This window comes from Phasianus colchicus, chromosome 20 (assembly GCF_987193195.1).
Source record: "Phasianus colchicus chromosome 20, bPhaCol1.hap1.1, whole genome shotgun sequence".
Classification (NCBI taxonomy): domain Eukaryota; kingdom Metazoa; phylum Chordata; class Aves; order Galliformes; family Phasianidae; genus Phasianus; species Phasianus colchicus.
The window spans coordinates 4,418,564-4,437,357 of NC_143455.1; the positions used below are offsets into that span (position 1 = coordinate 4,418,564).

Below are 18,794 nucleotides of genomic sequence, written 5' to 3' on the forward strand. Positions count from 1 at the left end.
TCCCCTTCCTCCCCTGCAGGTCAATAGGAAAAACACTGGCTTGTTGGAGGCCAACCAAGAGGCTTCAAATTCTTGGCAGCTGCATTTGAAATGAAAAAACTTTGGATTAACTCTCGCAAATCAGCAAATACCTTCTCATCCATAATACACTGCTGTTCATACCTCTCTGTACAACAAACATGAATTTAAAAACCATTATACTTCTACAAACATAGTGCGTATCCCAGCACCAGTGTATTTCATGCACGCTAGTTCATACATCAGTTTTCAATTGGAGTTGAGAGGAAGAAAGTGGAAGGGAAGAAAAGAATATATAAACCTCAAGAAGGTCCAGAAATGGCTTCTAGCTAAGTTAGTATTCCAGTCACCAGAACTGGAGTGCAGCTTGGGAAGCAAAATCTTTAATGCAGTAGTCAGCTCTTTAGAAAAGAGCCCTGCTATGAAGCAAGCTTGGGAAGGACAAACAGAGCTCCAAAATTCCCCTGCTGCAAGTCAAACCCCTGATATCATGCAAGCAGCGCTGCTGAACTTTGTGCAGTTAGGTTTTCTCAGCAGCACGGCTCTCCACTCATAAAAAAAGTTTAAGTGTTTTTTCCTTCCTCGTTGCATTTTTAGTTCGTTAAATGTTTTCATTTACCAAAAGTGATCTTCTTCTTTCTGAGAAACAAAGGCAGCTTGGCAGTGACTCAATACTCGGAACTCACTTTCTTTGGAAAAGACCAGGAAGGCTTTAATTACACAAGACTACAAATGAATTTTCTACAGGACTACAGACAACCCACTGAGCATGAAAGAGGCAGATTCAGACCAAAGAATGAATGAGGGGATAGCATTTAAACTGCAGTTATCCACATGCATGCTTCTAGTCCTCGACAAATAGGAGGTAGTTGAACCAACCTTGTTTTTCACTTGTTTGTAAGTCTTAGCCCAGCCCTCACCACCAACACGACTGGTCAGATTTTTAGCACTGCTACAATGACCCACAGCTGCAAAGGAAGGTGGGATGTGTGTTGGTTCATTTCTTCAAACTAGAACTGGCTGACATTCACCTGGCATCTGAAAAGCCCCACACCCCGACCTGCAGGCACAAGGCATTGCCCAGTAACTCCATCATGCCTTACGAAGGTGGCAGCTGCATCTCATCCTTTCTTTCTTCGTTCCTTTTCCATCCTCCTTCCAGCCCAGTTCATTTTGCCCTGTTACTGAGGAATAGGAACACTGTATTCACGCACTGTTCCCTTCTACCACATGAAATTTGGCCTTTAAGTATTAATGATAGCTATTAAGAGTATCTGAGATAAAATAACTCTTCTATAAGTTACACAGAAAAATCAATAAGACAAGTTGATATCAATAAAACAAGCATTCTGCTTATTTTAAGAGGCTAAGAAGTTCTTGTTTATTACACACAAGTACAGAGCATTATTGACCTGGGTCTTCCTGATTAAATGCTCATTAGTGTATGTAGAGAGGAAGCCCACAGCACTGGAGCAAGCAGTAATTGCACTGCTCCCACACCACGTACCAAAGCAGGGCATTCCCTACGTAATGCAGACAGCCCAGCTGCCACCTATTTCACAGATGTGCACCCCAGTATTGAAGTTGAGATGGAGTCAGTCTAAAACGTTCGTAAAGGGTGCTGTTATGCTTATAGCATTACAAACTGTAACTGTGCTCCCAACACCCACAGGCATGGAGCAATCTGCACTCCTCACAGCCTGCATGCCCCTACCTACACTGAGCAGCACTGCTTTTCACACACATTTCATTAGCAACACCAGGGATTCACTTGTTAGAGTAGGAAGTGCTAAGATGCCCTCTTATTTGCAGTACTCTTGTCTCTGGAGAAGTGTTGAAAACAGCCAAGCCAATAAACTGAGCTTTGTTAGCTCACATCTCCTTCAGAGGAATAGGAATGCCTGAGACATTCTCCAGGAAACAGAGAGCCGAGGGAATTGATGCCTGCTATGAGCAGAGCTGGACGAGAAAACATTTCTTTTCCTGGCACACATCAAACCATTACATTCTCACTGCTGACAGCTCCTCTTGTCGCTTGAGAGCTGGGTATGGAAGAAAAGTTTTTATTATATGTACAAAAGAGTATAATCCCTAACACGCCCTGTCTTCTTCTGATGCTCTGATAGTTGTTTAAAGGAGTCCTTTTGATTTAATCAGGTTCAATTGAAAAGGATCTAAAACCCTACATCGCTATGAATGACCCACTTAGACCTGTGCAAACATCCACAATGAAATAGGAAGGGAGGAGAGGGGAGATTTATTCCACTACATTTAAATTCACACCTTAATCTACCTATATAAAGCCTTAAGTTTCATTGCTGTGTTTGAAGAGAACAGAACTGTTCTGTCCATTTTCACATTCAGCTGCTTCAGAAACCTGTAGTACTTTAAATAACTACCCAGCTATGTTTCTTGCAGGTCTCAAATACATCCTACTCCTAGGCAACATGAACACAGCCACTGAAAAGCTATTAAAGCAATCTTGTTGATGTCACCAAAGAATAAACACTGTGTATTTGTTCTACTCAGTAGATTTAAGAGGCCTGTCACATGAAAAACTGGCATTGAAATTCCCTGCTTCAATTCAAAAGACAGTGAGAAAGCTTTGGATTTTCACATCCATTCCAGAAATTCCTGAAATAGAAAGCTGAAAGTATCTGAAAACAAAGACGACATGAGCCACAAACATGACAAGGTAACCCAGCACACAGACTGAACTCAGATTCAGTAGTTTCTGTGCAATACCATGAGGACTGCTCTAAAGTAATACCTCCTATTTTATTACGGTGCCCACGGCATCAGAGGTGATGGTGGTGGGATGGAGGCAGAGGTTCAAGCTTCCCACCAACATCCCATTACATTTTATTGCTGCTGTCCAGAGGTAATTGCTTGCTTTTAGATCACCATCACCCCAGACAGCACCTACCTAAAACACGTGGGATACATGCAATGAAAGCAGAGCAACCTTCCCAAACAGAGGCACTGTGGCTTTTGCACAAGGAACAAAGCTCCATTACACATACCAGGAAGCACCAACACTTTACACACCTCTGTAGACACAGTCCAGGCTATTTCACACCTACTTAACATCTCAGATGTCTTCTGCAGGGTTTCAGGTACAACAACATTTTATACACTGCCATCAGCTATCAGGAAACACAACTGAGATGGTATTAGAAATGAAATGGCAATAATTGCAATAGCTTGCAATTAGAGCAGCTGACACAACACGTCCCACACCACCTGGATTTCTGACAACAGGACCTTTTCACGTGTTAACACTGCTACAAAGCACTCCCAAGTGAAAGCAATAGCACTAACCAGCAATGGTGTTTCTGGTCACCTCCTTCCTTCAAGCAGCATTTCCATGGTTACAGTGTTGATCACTACTGGCTTTAAATACATTCCAAATATAGATCAAATGCACAGCTTGGCATTTTAAACAGCCCTAATAACTACCCTGCAGGCCAGCTCTTGTGATCCAGCCCTGAGTCTAAGGCATAATGCACTTAAATAGCACACTGTGTTCACTCCTGAAAAGTTAGCAAGCGTACTGCTTATTGTATCACCCTGATCATTTGTAAAAGCAATCACCAAAGCTGGGCAGACCAGTGAGGAATCATCACCCAAGTACTCATTTCTCTACCATGTAAGCCAGAAATCCAAAGGTTTTAAAAGACTGCTTATTAAAAGGATGTTCCATTTAGAACAGTGCCCACAACTCGAATGTCTGTAAAACTCTGCACTTATTATTTGCTCATACAAACTCATAAAGCATTGTTAATAAATTTAAGTTATACTAAAAAAAAAAAAAAAGAAACATTGCATATTTGCTTAAAAGCATCCCAAAGCAAAAGCAAGGTAGGGGATAAAAGGAAAAACTGCAGGAAACTGGAGGGAAACTGCAGAAAGCTTCCTCTGTATCAGAATGTGCAGTGATGTGTAGGCTACAGAGGCACTGAACCAGTTTCAGAAACCAGTGTTACTTTAATATTTTAATATTTCATTAATATTAGTTAGACCTTATAAATAAAGCAAGAGAATCAAAACAGGCTATGAAGCAATCCTCTGGATTAGTGGAATTTTCCTGGTAACTCGCTGCTGAGTTACACAACCGTGGTAACCAACTTACCCAACTGAGTGAGGAGCTCTGCCTGGCAGCACGGGAAGAGATGGGCAGACACAGAAAAGCTCTGTTCTGAAGAGAAGTCACACCACCCACACAGGCTCTTTTGGTACAGCACAGTGCTTTAGCCCCTGTACACGCATGGATCCCACTTGATCCCTTCCTGCACGGGTACTATTCATTAGTCGGTCATTTCCATTTCAGAAAACTAATCACTGAGAAGCTTTCCCAGCAAAATTATAGTGGCATGATTGCTCCATACAGATGCATATAATGAAACTGAAAGGGAACTGGCTCATAACTACCTAAGAAACATTTTGCCACATGCAAACACAGCTTTCTTCCAGATAAAAGAATAAACTTGTCCTTTATTCCAGCTCTTCAATAACTTGCATCTTTATTCCAGCTCTAAAAACCTCAAGATTTAGCAAGCAAGCAAAAAGAAAACCCCACAGTTTGGAGAGAAAGAACCTGACCTTGACACAAGGACTAACGTTCTGTCTTTTATCTGCAAAAATCTTCAGCCACCACAGGCATGCCTCAGTGGGGCTCTAATTGGAAGAGTGGTTTCTTTCTAACAGATATGAGCCACTTGTGGTTTGCTTGAATAAATTTGCACACCTGAAACTGTGTAATACACCTTCCTACCTGCGAGAACCTGAATGTCCACCTTCAGAGAACACATGAATGAATAGGGCAGATCTGAGGAGAAAGTGGGTGGCCACAGTGAGAAGTTAAGAGTTACACCTGCTTGCCTCAGAGTTACAAGGAGAGCATTCATTCTTTTCATCCCTCTGACAAGTCTAGAGAGCCTGAAAGAGCCCAGGGCACAGCACTACTCCACTAAACAGCAACTCCAACAGCTTACAACTTCATTAGAGCTGCTGCACAGTCTTGAGACATGAATCTCTAAAACAAGGAGCTAAAAAAAAAACACAAACATTGGGCAAGTTTCTTCCTCTAGGAAAAACGACAACTAAGGACAGAAAACCCCGAGAGGCTGAATATAAATAAAGTCATTTTCATCTTCCTTTGGAGTAAGCAAGGAGAGCCTGCTCACTCAGGTTAGGCTGGCTGGCGACTGGGAGACCAACAGTAAAATGCTGGTTGGAAAGGGGAAAAAAAAAAAAAAAATCAAAGAAAAAAAACCTGACATAGATGTGGTCTGAGTTAAGGTGGAACATCAAGGACAGCTAATACAGTGACACTGATCTATGTCACTATTACACACTGACCTTCATTGCCCTAATGGGGGTAACAGTGTGAGATTGACTTGCAATTCCACTTGAACATGTTTATATTAAATGTACGTGCAAAACCATTCTACAGAGAAAATGAGTGTTTGCTCTGTCCGTGTTCCAGGCAAGACAGATGGAAATCAGTTCTGGCTCAGAAGCCACGTAGCTCTGAGCGCAGCACTCGGTTTGACAGAATGTGCCTTGCAATTAGCATCAGCTTCACTAGCTGCTGGGAGAGGAAACTTGGCTTCTGACCCCAATTGCACAGGACACGGCTGCTCTGGTTCAAGGTTAGAGTGCTCTGGCAGGGAGGCTGACCTCCAAAAAAGCATCACAGGAAAGCTGGCCACAGGCCAGCGAAAGCTGAAATGCTCTGAGACTGCTGCGATTACTGGGGAATGTCAGCTATGCTCAAGCACTTCCTATTTCTCCGCAGCAATGGCAATATATAAGCCTTTCCACAGCACAGAAACATATCTTTGAGATTAAGATACACACATGGAAGGACTGCAAGCCATTAAAACCTTGTCTTTCTATTGCTTGTAAATAACCACAGTATGTCTTACAGCAGCTGAACAGTGACTACTCTGTTCGTTCAGCATCGCCAACAGCCATCCCCTAACATATAGGATACAGCCACACTGATATGCTGATTTCAGTATTTAATTTCCCCATTCCTTCCATTAACAGAATTTGTCTGGATCCTCCACAGTCAGTTCTACTTTAGAATTCCACTGCAATTCTAATGTGTCCACCGAGGATTTATTTTTGGAACTGCCACACATCCTTACTGAGTGCTTGATCCACACTTCAGGCTTACTTTCCTAGATGCCAGAATTGCTATTCAGCAGGGTTGTTTTTGTCTTAGAATCACAGACATTTTCACCAAGCAGCCCTATTAAAACATGTTGAACATATGGAATATACATATCTCCTTTATAAAATTATTACTGTTTAGGCAAAAATCTAGTTTAATGGTAGGAGAGGGAAGGATGGCTGCAGCTTTGCTACAGGCTCAGAATTTCTCAGTGAAGTATTAACAGAAGGGCCAGAGCCTCTCACTGCCACAAACAACCAAGTCTCCTGATCTCCATGCTGATCAGCCCCAGCTCCTTGCCACCCCGTGCAGAGGTTCAGCCAAACAGGTTTAGCTTCATTGTCAGACTGCACCCACCAGGTTTCCATTTGGCCTCCAAGCAACACCGACTGCACTCCACCAGGAGTGCAACCACTACAGCAAGGAAACCTTGGGCAAGAGGGCAGAATTCAAGGTGAGCAGTGTAGATCAGCTGTCTGAATTTGGCTTTTGGACCAAAATATCAGCTTCTAGGTAAAACAAGGCAGCTGTACTCTATTAAGCAAACCAATAAAACTATTAACTGCATCAATTACACCGTAGCCATTCACTAATGTCAAGGTAATGTCATCAAAACACAGTATGATAGCATCTGGGACCTGCAAAGAAAAAAATAAATTACCTCAAGCTAGAAAGTTAAAGGCAACATTGCAAACATGTGTCCTAACCTTACACATCTGACTTCCCAGGAAAAGGTTCAGAAATATCTGAAGATGGAAGATAACAGTATGGAACAGCAATGTCTCATATGGAAACACAGACTGGGACTCATCACCATAAGAACTTGAGGTCTGAGGGAGGTAACACACAGCTATCTATCGAGCAAGGAGCATGATGAATGTGAGCACAGAGCAGGTGGCGTGCAGCCGAGGCTCCAGATAAAGGATATCTCTCTTGACAGAATGTGTCATGAAGCACAGCCACCTGCTGGAGGGTGTCATGATAGAGAGCTCGCTTTGTTCCAGCAAAGAATTGGGTAAGCACAGGAAGCCAACCACATATGGTGCTATTACACACAACAGGCACTTTCTGGACTAGAAGGGCTGTCAAGACACAGCTGTAGATTGAAAATGTATCAGAGACAGCATTAGCACACGTTTCTCTCATCCCTATCCTCTTCTCTAGAGGGATGCTGCACTAACTAGGTAGGGCTTATGCTGCTCATCAAAACACCACTGCTAGGTGCATCCCTGGCAGTGGGGGTGGTGCAGCCTCTGCACCCCACATCTGCTCACCAATGAAATGAGAGAGATGCCACCATCTTCAAAAGGCGAGGCAATTAAAGAATAATTGAAATTCCTTTGATTCGTTTCTTAAAAAAAGAATTAAAATCATAGATCATAATCGCTCCTTTGTTCCTCACCCTCCTTTAGAGGGAGGAAAGGCAGACTAAAGGTGGAATTGGTTTAGTTGGAACAGAACAAAAGTTCAAATGAAATTGCATTAAGTCCTGTTCATTGCAGCATCAGTAGCTGCACCACACAGACCATGAAACACTTCAATAAGTAATTTCATAGAGCCACGAGTTCAGTAATGAAGAATTTATCCACAGGCCAACGAATTGTACAGCAAAGAGAGAGTTTTGCAAATTAAGAAGCAGAATTTATACGCTGTATAGAATAGCCAGCAGAACTGGCTGTCCTGTAGAAAGGATTCCTCTGATTGATGTTCCTGAACTGGAACAACATTTACAGCATTCACATTTATAAACAAAAAAGCACAATACACTCAAGGAAGGAAGTGCTCTCATCAGGAAACAAATTGTTCCCCTTCTGTTGTGGCATAAACAAATATAAATAGGACCCATCACCATCCTCACCATCACTGCAGAAATGTTTTTTCACACAATGAGATCCATTGGTACCAATGCAGTATGAAGGATCACAGCAACAGTAAGCAAGGCAGAAGGTTCCTAGCCAGAGAGACCAAGATGGTAAGGGAATTCTGCAATATAATTTCCAAACTGTTACACAGAATGATCTGCACCAAAGCCACCTATACTTAAGTGGTGAGACAACACATAATATCAGAATGAAAGCACTGTTGTAACTACAAAAAATAATGATTATTTAGAGCTTAACTTTAGAAGTGTGACTACGACAAAGTCTTGATGTACTAATTTTAAAGAACCCAACTGGATACAATGAGGTTTTCCTTGCTCCTTCCCACAGTTCCTGTGCTATCACCAGAACTAAGGCTGGCATGCAACAATACCTCTTGAGATTTTTATTTTCAAGTCTGCTGATACGCAGGCTCCTCACTTAGGTTTTGCTTGATGATAACTTAGGAGGAATCCAAGACACAAAATGTTCAAATCTGAAGTTTCATACATGAAAGAAACTACAAGACTGAAAGACACTACATTATTATTATTTCATTTTTCTAAGGTCAGGACAGATTCCTGTTTATACCAAATCAACTCACAGAATCTACATTTCCGAGCCATTAAGCACGACATGCAAATACTGCTCCCTGCTGAACACCACCAAGCCAAAAGAATGCTGAATCAACTTTCCAGCAGCCCCTTCGTTTAGCCTTACAGCAATCAGCTTTTGCATTTTTCAGGCTGCAGATCCCTAATGATTCCCCACAGAATCAGGGCTCCCTGACAATGCCATGCTGACTTGCTCTTTCTCATGGCCAGCTGCCATCATCTCAGCAACAGCTCAGGAAGGGAAGAGCACCTGCTCCCACAGGGTGCCCATCAGCCTCAAGTGAGCCTGTTGTGGCAATCAGGCAGACAAAATCATTGACTCTTTGTTCCAAGATGGCATTTTGAGCAGCTTATCTCCCTGAACTGACTTGCAGGTGAACTGCAGCTTCTTTTGCAAGGAAGTGTTGAGAATAACCCAGTATGCTAACATGGCTGTAACGAGAAACCACGTATTTCTTCTTTCTCTGACCCCCTAGAAGAGAAAGCCCATGAACCACAAGCTGATAACCTCTGTGGATTGGGCTGAAATCACTATTACTGAGCAAAAGGGATGCAGAGAGAAGCAAAAAGCTTAGCACCCGATCTCAGATTTTGAAGGCTTGTGCTTGCTTATAGCTTTGTAGGAACCCTGCCCCACGCTGCAGCAGATCCCAGGTGCTGTCAGACAGCCCTTCCAATGCAGACTTTGGACCATGTTGCCATCATATCCTCCACATGCTTCTAGGCACGACTCACCTCAAGTATATTGATGACAACTGCAACAAGCAGCATGCAGACAGATTATAAGAAAGCAGAATGATTAAATTACTTGTAATAAGTCCTACTTAATGTTTTACCTGAGCTGCTAACGTTACCTGTCTTAACTACATCATAAAAATCAGATGAAAAGAATAATTCAGCTTAACAGCCTCGTTCCTCATTTAAAATATACACAAAGTAATTTCAAACTGCATGATAAAAAATGAAGATGAGCTCACTTGGGAGAAAATAGACCATTTAAGACTAACCTGTAATTAATTTTTACTTAAGCTAATTAACAGATTTCCCTGTAAATTCCCAGAAGGTTCATTCTATATTCAGAACACAAGAGTTTTAAGTTCACGTCGCCTTCCTCCTCCCAGAAACATACTGAATTTCAAGTGAGTGCAAAGCAAAAACATCGATCCTGGTTATGAAAAAAAAATCACAACGCACCCCTACGTTCTGTGTTCCAAGATCTGGACTCTGATTTAATGTGACTTGTCAAAAGTCCTGAGGGACTGCTTTCAGTCCCCGAGGCTCTCCTATCCCATCTTTCACTGTGTACTTGTTTCTTCTGAGCATGTGAGCTCAGATCTGTCTGCAGCTCCTTCAGCTCGCAGCAGGAAGAGCTCTGCAGGAAGAGGAAATGCAGATTATTTAAGCTGGAGGTGCACATAACTGGCTACACCATATGGAAATACCTCATCCCACGTCTGCAGTTGATGTTTGTGATCTCTAATTTAACCTGTCTGCTCACTGGATGTGATTTTAGAATCTACAAATACACCATATCTTTGATCCACAAGATTTTAAAAAGCTTGCACGTGTGCTTCTTAAGGCTAATTGCATATTAAATTACAAACATACAGATCCTAACCGTGGTACCATGAGCATCCAGGACTCTGCAGAACATACTACCCAGTTCCTTTCTCCCATGCATTCAACATATTTTCAACTCTAAATGTTCCTTGGTTGATTATTAGACTGCAGAGCAGCACTTCACACCAGTTCAGACACAGAATGCCTGCAAAGTGTGGAACTGAGTGCTTTCAGAACAAAGCAACAAGACCAGGACTGACACAGATTTTTCTTCCATTGACACCTTTCAGAGTTTGACAGTAGCAGTGTTTTAGCTTTTAAGGCATAAAGGAACTGCCAAGAAAACCTGACTAAAAGCACTGGGTGGAGAAAAGTGCAGCTGTCAGCTACAGACGGGTCATGTGCTTGCCCACAGAGAACAGGAAACTGCTGGCCATGGAAATATCTAGGCATGCCATGAAATAATATGTAAATTGCACAGTAAGCAGGCTGCTAAGTCAATATTTTTCCCTAGTGTTTTGCTTAACCCTTATGTTTGTTAACTACAGCTCATTCCAAACAAGTGGCCAAAATCTCATTTGTTCATACAACACGTTGCAAACACAAAAGACCATCAGCAATGACATCAAACAGCAATTGAGCTGTAGACACTGATTCCAAAGTAAGTATGTCCATACAAGGTGCTGTTCCACAGCTCTCTCACTAATGCATTTCCAACAGCAAATAGGGCTGAATTTTCAACAAAGCCAGGAAGCAAAGCAGATGAGGGCCTGGGAGTCGAACAAAGGAAGGGAAAAGCTGAGCCTAATCCAAAAATTAAAGAAATTACTTGACAATGGTAAGCCCCAGATGCATTCCTAACTTCTTGTTTGGCTCCAACACCACGTATTTTAACAGTGGAAACATCATTTTAGGTATTCAAAAGAAAGCAAACCACCTTTGAAATCTTTGGGAAATAGAAGGTTGTGGAAAGACCTCATTGTGTGCTTCCAATACTTGAAGGGAGCATATAAACAGGAGGGGGAATGGCTGTTTGTGAGGGTGGATAGTGATAGGACAAGGGAGAATGGTTTTAAACTGAGACAGGGGAGGTTCAGGTTGGATATTAGGAGGAAGCTTTTCACACACAGGGTGGTGAGGCACTGGAACAGGTTGCCCAAGGAGGCTGTGGATGCCCCATCCCTGCAGGCATCCAAGGCCAGGCTGGATGTGGCTCTGGGCAGCCTGGGCTGCTGGTTGGTGACCCTGCACAAAGCAGGGGGTTGGAACTGGATGAGCATTGTGCTCCTTTTCAACCCAGGCTGTTCTATGATTCTATAGTCTGTGTCTGCCACAGGCAGATCTGGAAACCTCAGCTATCACAAAGCAACAAGCTCTTACAATGCACATTAATTTGACTAAACATAATGCTTATTATTTAATAGTTTAATGCACACTTGCTGTGTTCAGTCATGGTACTAGTCACACTCGTATCCAAAACTAAGTAATTTGGGGCTGCAAATAAGACGTTTTCTAAGCAGGCTGTAAGAGCAAGATGTTCTCCGTGGGGCTTCCAGAACCTCTCAGAAAAGCCTTCAGCTCTCACGACATTGTGTGAGCTGTTGTGTTGGGTTTTTTTAGTGTTATTTTCTCATTAATCTTATTTTCCATTTGCATGAAATCCCATGATAGCAGATAATTTGTTATTTGAATTAAACTCAAGGAGAATTACTGAATGCGTGCCTGACCAAAAACAAGCTGTGAATCTCCAAGGTTAATTTTAGCCTTGTGTGTGTTAAAAGGTCTTCAAGATTTGACCTCTTAACTGCCTTTTAACGTGAACTTATTGGCTGAAAGCACTACATTATTAAATGCAAACTCCCTTAAGAAAACATTACAATTTCTAGCTTCAGTAACTTGACAAAAGTTTAAGTTTAAACTGTCATTTTTCCACATTGCAGTACTAAGTAAACTTAAACAGGAAAAAAAAATCAGCTTAGATTCTATTCAATCTGATAAACATCTGTGCAAGTGTTCATATAGAGAAATATATATACACACGGTGTTCAAGGCATTGGTTATGACATACACCACAGAGCTGCCAAAATCATCACGTCATAATGCAGAGCCACGTGGGGAAGTTGTGCTGCCAGCACCAGGCATGTCAGACAACACGGTAACTTCTGGTCGATGATTCTAGAAGCTTTCCAAGCCCAGGAATTGCTTCATTAAAAGATTTGCATCCTGTTCTTACTGTTTTCAAAGCAACTTAGATATTATCCAAAACCACACAGCTCATCAGTAGAAATAAATCAGCTTCACGGAAGTAGCTTATGTTAAATTTTATGTAGCTTGCCTTTAATGTTAAAGGAAGGCAAGAAACACAAAGCAAAGCATCTCCCCAGTCATTTCCTACAACTGCACTTCACCAATTCTAGACTAGAGAGAAGGGGTTGTGCCTTGAACACTGCCAGACATGCGTTAGGTTCAATAGCTGATTTTTGGATTTCAGTGGAGGAGCAGAAGAGAAACATTTTCAAAAAGAATTAAGAAAGAGAAAGGATTCCCGCATTTTAAACTGTCTGCAAAACACTTGTCAATCTTTGTCTAGGTCCAAGTGGAATTAAATCCAGTTTTTGGTCTTAATATAGGTGGGCTCATCCTTCAGAGAGAGAAGAAAGCTCCCCAAACGAGAGCAATGTGAACAGAGTGCTAATTGTACTTCATTCTCCCCTCAAGAATCTCTTTGAAATCCGTGATGCGAAAAGTAGGCAGCTTACTGATCCTGAACCAAAGGGAAACAGTACCAAAAAGCATCAAACTATCAAATACTGTTCATATTCTTGGAATAATTTGGCTCACAGAGACACTCGTTTGCACTCTTCAGGGGATACATTAACAGTCTGGGTAGATTACCACATGCATTAAAAACCAATAAAGTAACAGAAGCAACATGGCAGAAGGATGGTCACCCAGTGAACACATTCTGAACAAATTCAATTAATAACCTGCTGCCCAACGTAGATAAAATAAATGATATTATCACTAATCCTGACTTCCAGCCTCAGCAAGTATCAATCCAGCTGACTTTCTTCTTTATAAACATTCTTCTTTGTTCACTGTTTTAATCTTTCACTGATTGTTCTTTTCCCTATTGCATATGCAGTATAGCCTCCTTCCCCTTCCAGGAGAAGAAAAAAATCTTATGTAAGAAAAGGCTAAATATTTGCTAAAAATTATCCTGGAAGTTTTGTAATCCCCCAGATACAGAACAGCTTGAGAGCTCAATAGTCTGAAGTGTTTCCAATTACACCCAATTAAGCACTGTGAACAATCCTGAGGTCAGCTCAGTGCTTCAGCTGAAAATATCCTGGAAGATTTCTTAAAAGAAGAAACTGTGCCTTCCTCTCAGCAGCAAGGTAAAGGCATTCCTCAGTTCAGCAAAACCTGAGGAATTGTGTTCAAGACACTCAACTCTGCTCAGTGCCTTTAGAACTAAAGCCAGTATACTTCACTGAAGGATGTAGAGTTGCATACACAGATTTAAATTCTAGAAAGCCGCTTAGCTTAGATATCATGACGGGGTAAAGTATTAAAAGACCTTCAGCATATCACAGATCCTTACGAAAATAACCATCTTCTGACTTGAACTGTTTGCAAGAGCAAGACCTGCAGGTGTACATGCAGGCAGTTTCAGGAATATGATAGAAATTGAAGCATTTCACCTGGTGTGATTTTTTAATCCGTTTTTTGCCCTGTGACTGCAAAGGATCACTTCCATAAGGAACTCTGCACTTCAGCCCATGTGATCTATCTAAATATTTACGCAACAAGCACCATTAAAACTCTCCCCCAGAGCCATTAAACAACAGCTTTTTCAGCAAGTGAAGCAATAATAGTTATTTTAGATTATTTACATTTTAACTGCTCTTATCTGGTAGAAGCTGACCCGACTGCTCCCCCACAAGTGCCCTTCCTAACTCACAAGAACCACAGTTGTGGTTTTGGCTGAATGCACTTAAAAATGTCAAAGACTGACTTCCTCTTCATTTTCTAAAAGGAGAAAAGAAAGGGGAGGAGGCAGAGAAAGAGAAGAGAGAAGCCAAATAGGATTTTACTTCTTTTTTTTTGTTTTGTTAGTTTTAATATTAGCACACACACCAGCAGTCACGCAGCCAAGAAGCTTTTTGGTTATCTCTCTAGCCTCCCTATCTTTTTTTCCCCTCCCCACAAGGTACTGCCCCTGCTCCCAGTGCTCCTTCCTCTTCTGCTCACACTTGACCCTGCTTTCATGGCTTCTTCTGTGTTCTCTATTCTTTGCAGCCCATACAAACAAAGATACCACAATAAGCCTTTCATCAATGTACTTGATGCTTTCTCCCAACCTGAAATAGATTGATCCTAGTGATCATAGAACCACAAGAATGGTTTGGGTTGGAAAGGACCTCAAGGATCACGAATCTCCAACCCCCTGCTGCAGGCAGGGCCACCAACGTCCCCATTTAATATTAGACCAGGCTGCCCAGGGCCCCATCCAACCTGGCCCTGAACACCTCCAGTGATGGATGGGGCATCCACAGCCTCTCTGGGCAGCTGTTCCAGCACCTCACCACTGTCTCTGTGAAGAACTTAATCAACACGAAAGCACACTTCAAAGCAACTTGTGCCGTAAGTTTAAAACAAAACAGTCTGTGGGCTGTACTGAAACTCGAAGGGAAGAGGATGTGTTATATAAAAATACTCTGAGGAAAAAGGAAACAGTCAAAACACACATCTCCCATATTTGGTACATCAGCTCAGACTTACGTGTTCCACAGCACCTATCAGTGGTGCCCAGCTCGTACTGAGCAACACATGGAGCTACCAAGTAAGAGAATTGAAGCAAAAATTGATACTTACGGCCATAATCAACTCAAAGGGGTGTTTGTACACCCGTATGGGTGACTGATACTTCTGCACCATGGCTGCGGTTAAGAAGGTCAGCTCCAACCTGAAAAAGAAACATTCAAAACCATTTGTCAGATGCAAGAAAACAGTTTTAGACTCCTCCTCAGACAGCAATTCCAGCATAACGTAACAGCCCTGCCTGCAGTTCTCCTTTCACAGCTCCACCAAGACTTCTCAATGAGTCCCTGAAGAGCTGTGTGTATTTTTGTTAGAAACGAGCTGCCGTTCTATAGAAAAAGGCACCACATTAACACGATTTCTGCCCGGTTTTAGTGCCAAAGTTTCAGCACACAGCTGTGGCTGTTCATCCGGGCAGCGAGATCTCCTGTGCTGCTGCTGGGACGGCGTGAGCACCGCGGGGCAGGGCGCTGCTGGGGACCGGCGTCGAGAGGAACGGGAGGAGCACAAGTATCCCAAAACGTGAAAACCCTCCGCTTTCGGAACGAAAGCAAAAAGGAGATCACAGCGAACAGACATAACGCGTTCAGATATTGCTTCCAAACGAGCAGAATCAGCGCTTTTCAGACAAAAACTTCGGGAACGCCTGCAGTTCCCCTATGAGGTTCGCTCCCTCCCCAGACGTCCCAGCGCACAGCCAACGAGGAATGAATGCACCGGCACGGCCAGCAGCACCGGACCCAACGCGATCGCTTCGGCTGGATTTACAGCAACACGCCGCCAGGCTCATTTTAACGGCTTTACCACAACAACTCCGCGGCACTTTTATCTCTCAGCTGATCCCGCAGCCCTCCGAGCGGAGCTCAGCCCGGCTCACGGCACCGCGAACAAAAGAGCCGCGCAACAAAGCGGCGCCGCCGCCCCGCACCGGGCACCTGTTGGGGATCGCGGGGCCGAGGACCCGCCGCCAACGCAGCGAGGAGAGGAGCTGAGGTTGAAGCGGGTTGGGTGCGCGGGGCCGCGCGCGGGACAGCCGCTTACCGCTTACCGCCTGCCGTCACGCCGCCCGGCCGCTCGCCGCTCTCCTCATGTCGGTGCGGGGCAGCGCCGCCGCCGGTTCCGGCACAGGAGGAGGAGGAGGAGCGCAGCGCCGCCCGTTGTTAGTGGTGACGGGGCGGGGGGCGGGGCTTGGCCGCCGGCCAGCTCGACGCATGCGTGATGGCGCAACAGCGGAGGAGGAAAGGGGAGGCGGGAGCCTTCGCTTCGCGCTGTTGTTGCGCCTGCGCGTTGCGGCTCGCTGGTGCGGGGGGGTGCGCATGCGCAGTGCTGCCGATGGCTGGGCGTGGGGGGGCTGTTCCACGTGGCTTCTGTTCGCATAGTTTCTTGCAGCTTGTCTGAAGTCCTCCGTCACTCCCCTCAACGTGGGGCTTGTGTTACTCGTAGGAGGCAAAGCTGTAGCTCTGCAGCTCCCCAGGGGTCCAAAGTGTGGGGCTCTAAGGGTTAGATGGAGAGGTTGGGTGCGAGGCGTGATGGTGGGACATCTGGGTGTGAGACCTGTGCAGGGATCACTGCCTTTCATCCAGGCAGTGGGTGAAAGGATTGGGATGGGTCAGTCTGGAGAAGAGGAGCCTCAAGGGAGACCTCATCACTACATCTCCCTGGCAGGAGGTTGTGGTGAGGTGGGGATCAGGCTCTGCTCCCAGGTAACAGCAGTAGGATGAGAGGTGATGGCCTCAAGTTGCACCAGGGGAGGGTCGGGTTGGATGTCAGGAAAAATTTCTTCTTCCAAAGGGTTGTGATGCAGAGACACAGCTGCCCATGGAGATGGTGGAGTCACCATTCCTGGAGGTGATGGGGTTGGACGTCAGGGGGGAATTCTTTACAGAGAGAGTGGTGAGGTGCTGGAACAGCTGCCCAGAGAGGCTGTGGATGCCCCGTCCCTGGAGGTGTTCAAGGCCAGATTGGATGGGGCCTTGGGCAGCCTGGTCTAGCATTAAATGGGGAGGTTGGTGGCCCTGCATGTGGCAGGGGGTTGGAGATTCATCATCCTTGAGGTCCTTTCCAACCCTGGCCATTCTGTGATTCTGTGATCAGGAGACGTGGCATTGAGGGATGTGGTCAGTGGGCTCCATGGGATTGGGCTGGGGTTGGATGTGTTGGTCCAAGAGGTCCAACCTCAGTGATTCGATGACACTGAGCTCCAGAGGCACTTCTGTGCTGGGTGCACAGCATAGGCCCATGCTGAGAGCATCACCAGCAGCCCTGATAGCATCATGGGATGCCTCAGGAGGACCGCTGGGCGGGAGGAGACAAGTGAGGACAAGGAACTGCCCCAGAAACCTGCCTAGGGCATGAAAGGGGGAGGGCTGAAGCCTGATGTAACTGATGGTATCTTCTGAGTGAGAGTACTGAAGCGTTTCAGTCACAGCCCCAGCTGGGTTACTCACCTGGGGGGAATGCACACAGCCCTCAATCCGGGGTGCTCACGGGTGTCCAAAAGCATTCTTTCCTACTGCACAGTCACACCGCGATGTGCTGAAAGCAAGAAGTACAGCCGTGCTTCGTGCAGCACTCTGTGTTAGAATAAGGACTTGAAAATTAGGGGCAAATGCCTCTGTTCTCTCCAGAGACTCCATTAAAGCAATTCTTTCACCCTGAACGTGTCTGATTGCTGGCTCGCTCCCTCAAAAAATAAATCTTTCCACTAAAATTTAGGGTCATTACCCAGTCCTTTTGGTGCAATTCTGTTTCTAGGAAGGCTAAATTTGTGGTTACTATTAATTAGTGATTCAGCAGCAGTTCTCTCTTACACAAACCACTTGTCTTAGTCAATAATAGTCTGTTGTCTGATCCGAAACCTGGCCTTACAAGACACTGTTTAACGTGTTGAGCAATTGTTTCTCTAAATCAGTTTTCTATGGTGGTATTTGGCCAGTTGCACTCGTGTAAGCGAGGTTAACTAGTTAATCTAGTACCTTTGTAATTAGATAGAGTTATCTGATTGATATTGCCTGCCATTACGCCTGCAACATCCTTTTCCTGCTCTGAAAGAGAGATAATCCTACTGGAGTAGCAGGGAGAGGAATGCACACCCACTCAGATTCCTCTTTGTTCATAACACTTCTCCATTTTGAGTCTGGAAAATCTGATTAGCTGCCTCTATTGCATTTAACCAGATAGCCACATGGCCAGAAAAGCTTTGTGAAGGCTCTGAAATGTATTGATAAAGTGAAGGCGTTATCGATGCATGATTTAATGTCCAAATCAGTCGCAGGAGATGTCCTGGCTTTTTGCTGTAGAAATAATCTTAACAAGATAGACACAGCAGAGGAAAGCAAAATGTTCTTACATTTTTCTATGGTTTGCATCCCTGTTGCATCTTCTCCTATGGAAGCTCCAGCGTGGCATCACTAGGAGGAATATGAATTTATAAAGGAGTGGGTGAAAAGCTCAAGGAACACAGTGAGGAGTGCTGAGATTTGAAGCCCAAGTGGGAAGGGCTGCAATTGCAGACTGATATTCTCAGAAAATAAGGAATGAGGTGGGGAGGGAAGAAGGCCTTATGGAGGTCATGCAAGGCCAGTCACTGCCCAGCACGTGAACGTTTTTTTCTGGCCTTCCTTCCTTCCCATTACAAATTCTGGTCATTCTGGTTACACAACTCAAAGCCCGGACATTTTTCCTGTTTCGAGGCAATATTCCCATGGAAATGACAGCTATCGGCAGCCAATCCTTTAT

At 44.2% G+C, this 18,794-nt stretch overlaps 1 protein-coding gene across 3 annotated transcripts in view; it reads right to left on the reverse strand.

The window, feature by feature from the left end:
* Positions 1-16,254, reverse strand: part of SEC14L1 (SEC14 like lipid binding 1) — a 34,776-nt gene extending 18,522 nt beyond the window's left edge. Inside the window, exons 1-2 of one of the 3 annotated variants that reach the window (XM_031599136.2) lie at positions 16,098-16,254; positions 15,111-15,201 (exon numbers count right to left, since the gene is read on the reverse strand). In XM_031599136.2, the coding sequence (XP_031454996.1) occupies positions 15,111-15,173 (63 nt within the window). In that variant the 5' untranslated portion in view covers positions 15,174-15,201; positions 16,098-16,254. The other 2 variants (XM_031599137.2, XM_031599138.2) reach the window with 2 other exon arrangements.
* Positions 16,255-18,794: the final 2,540 nt, after the last annotated feature.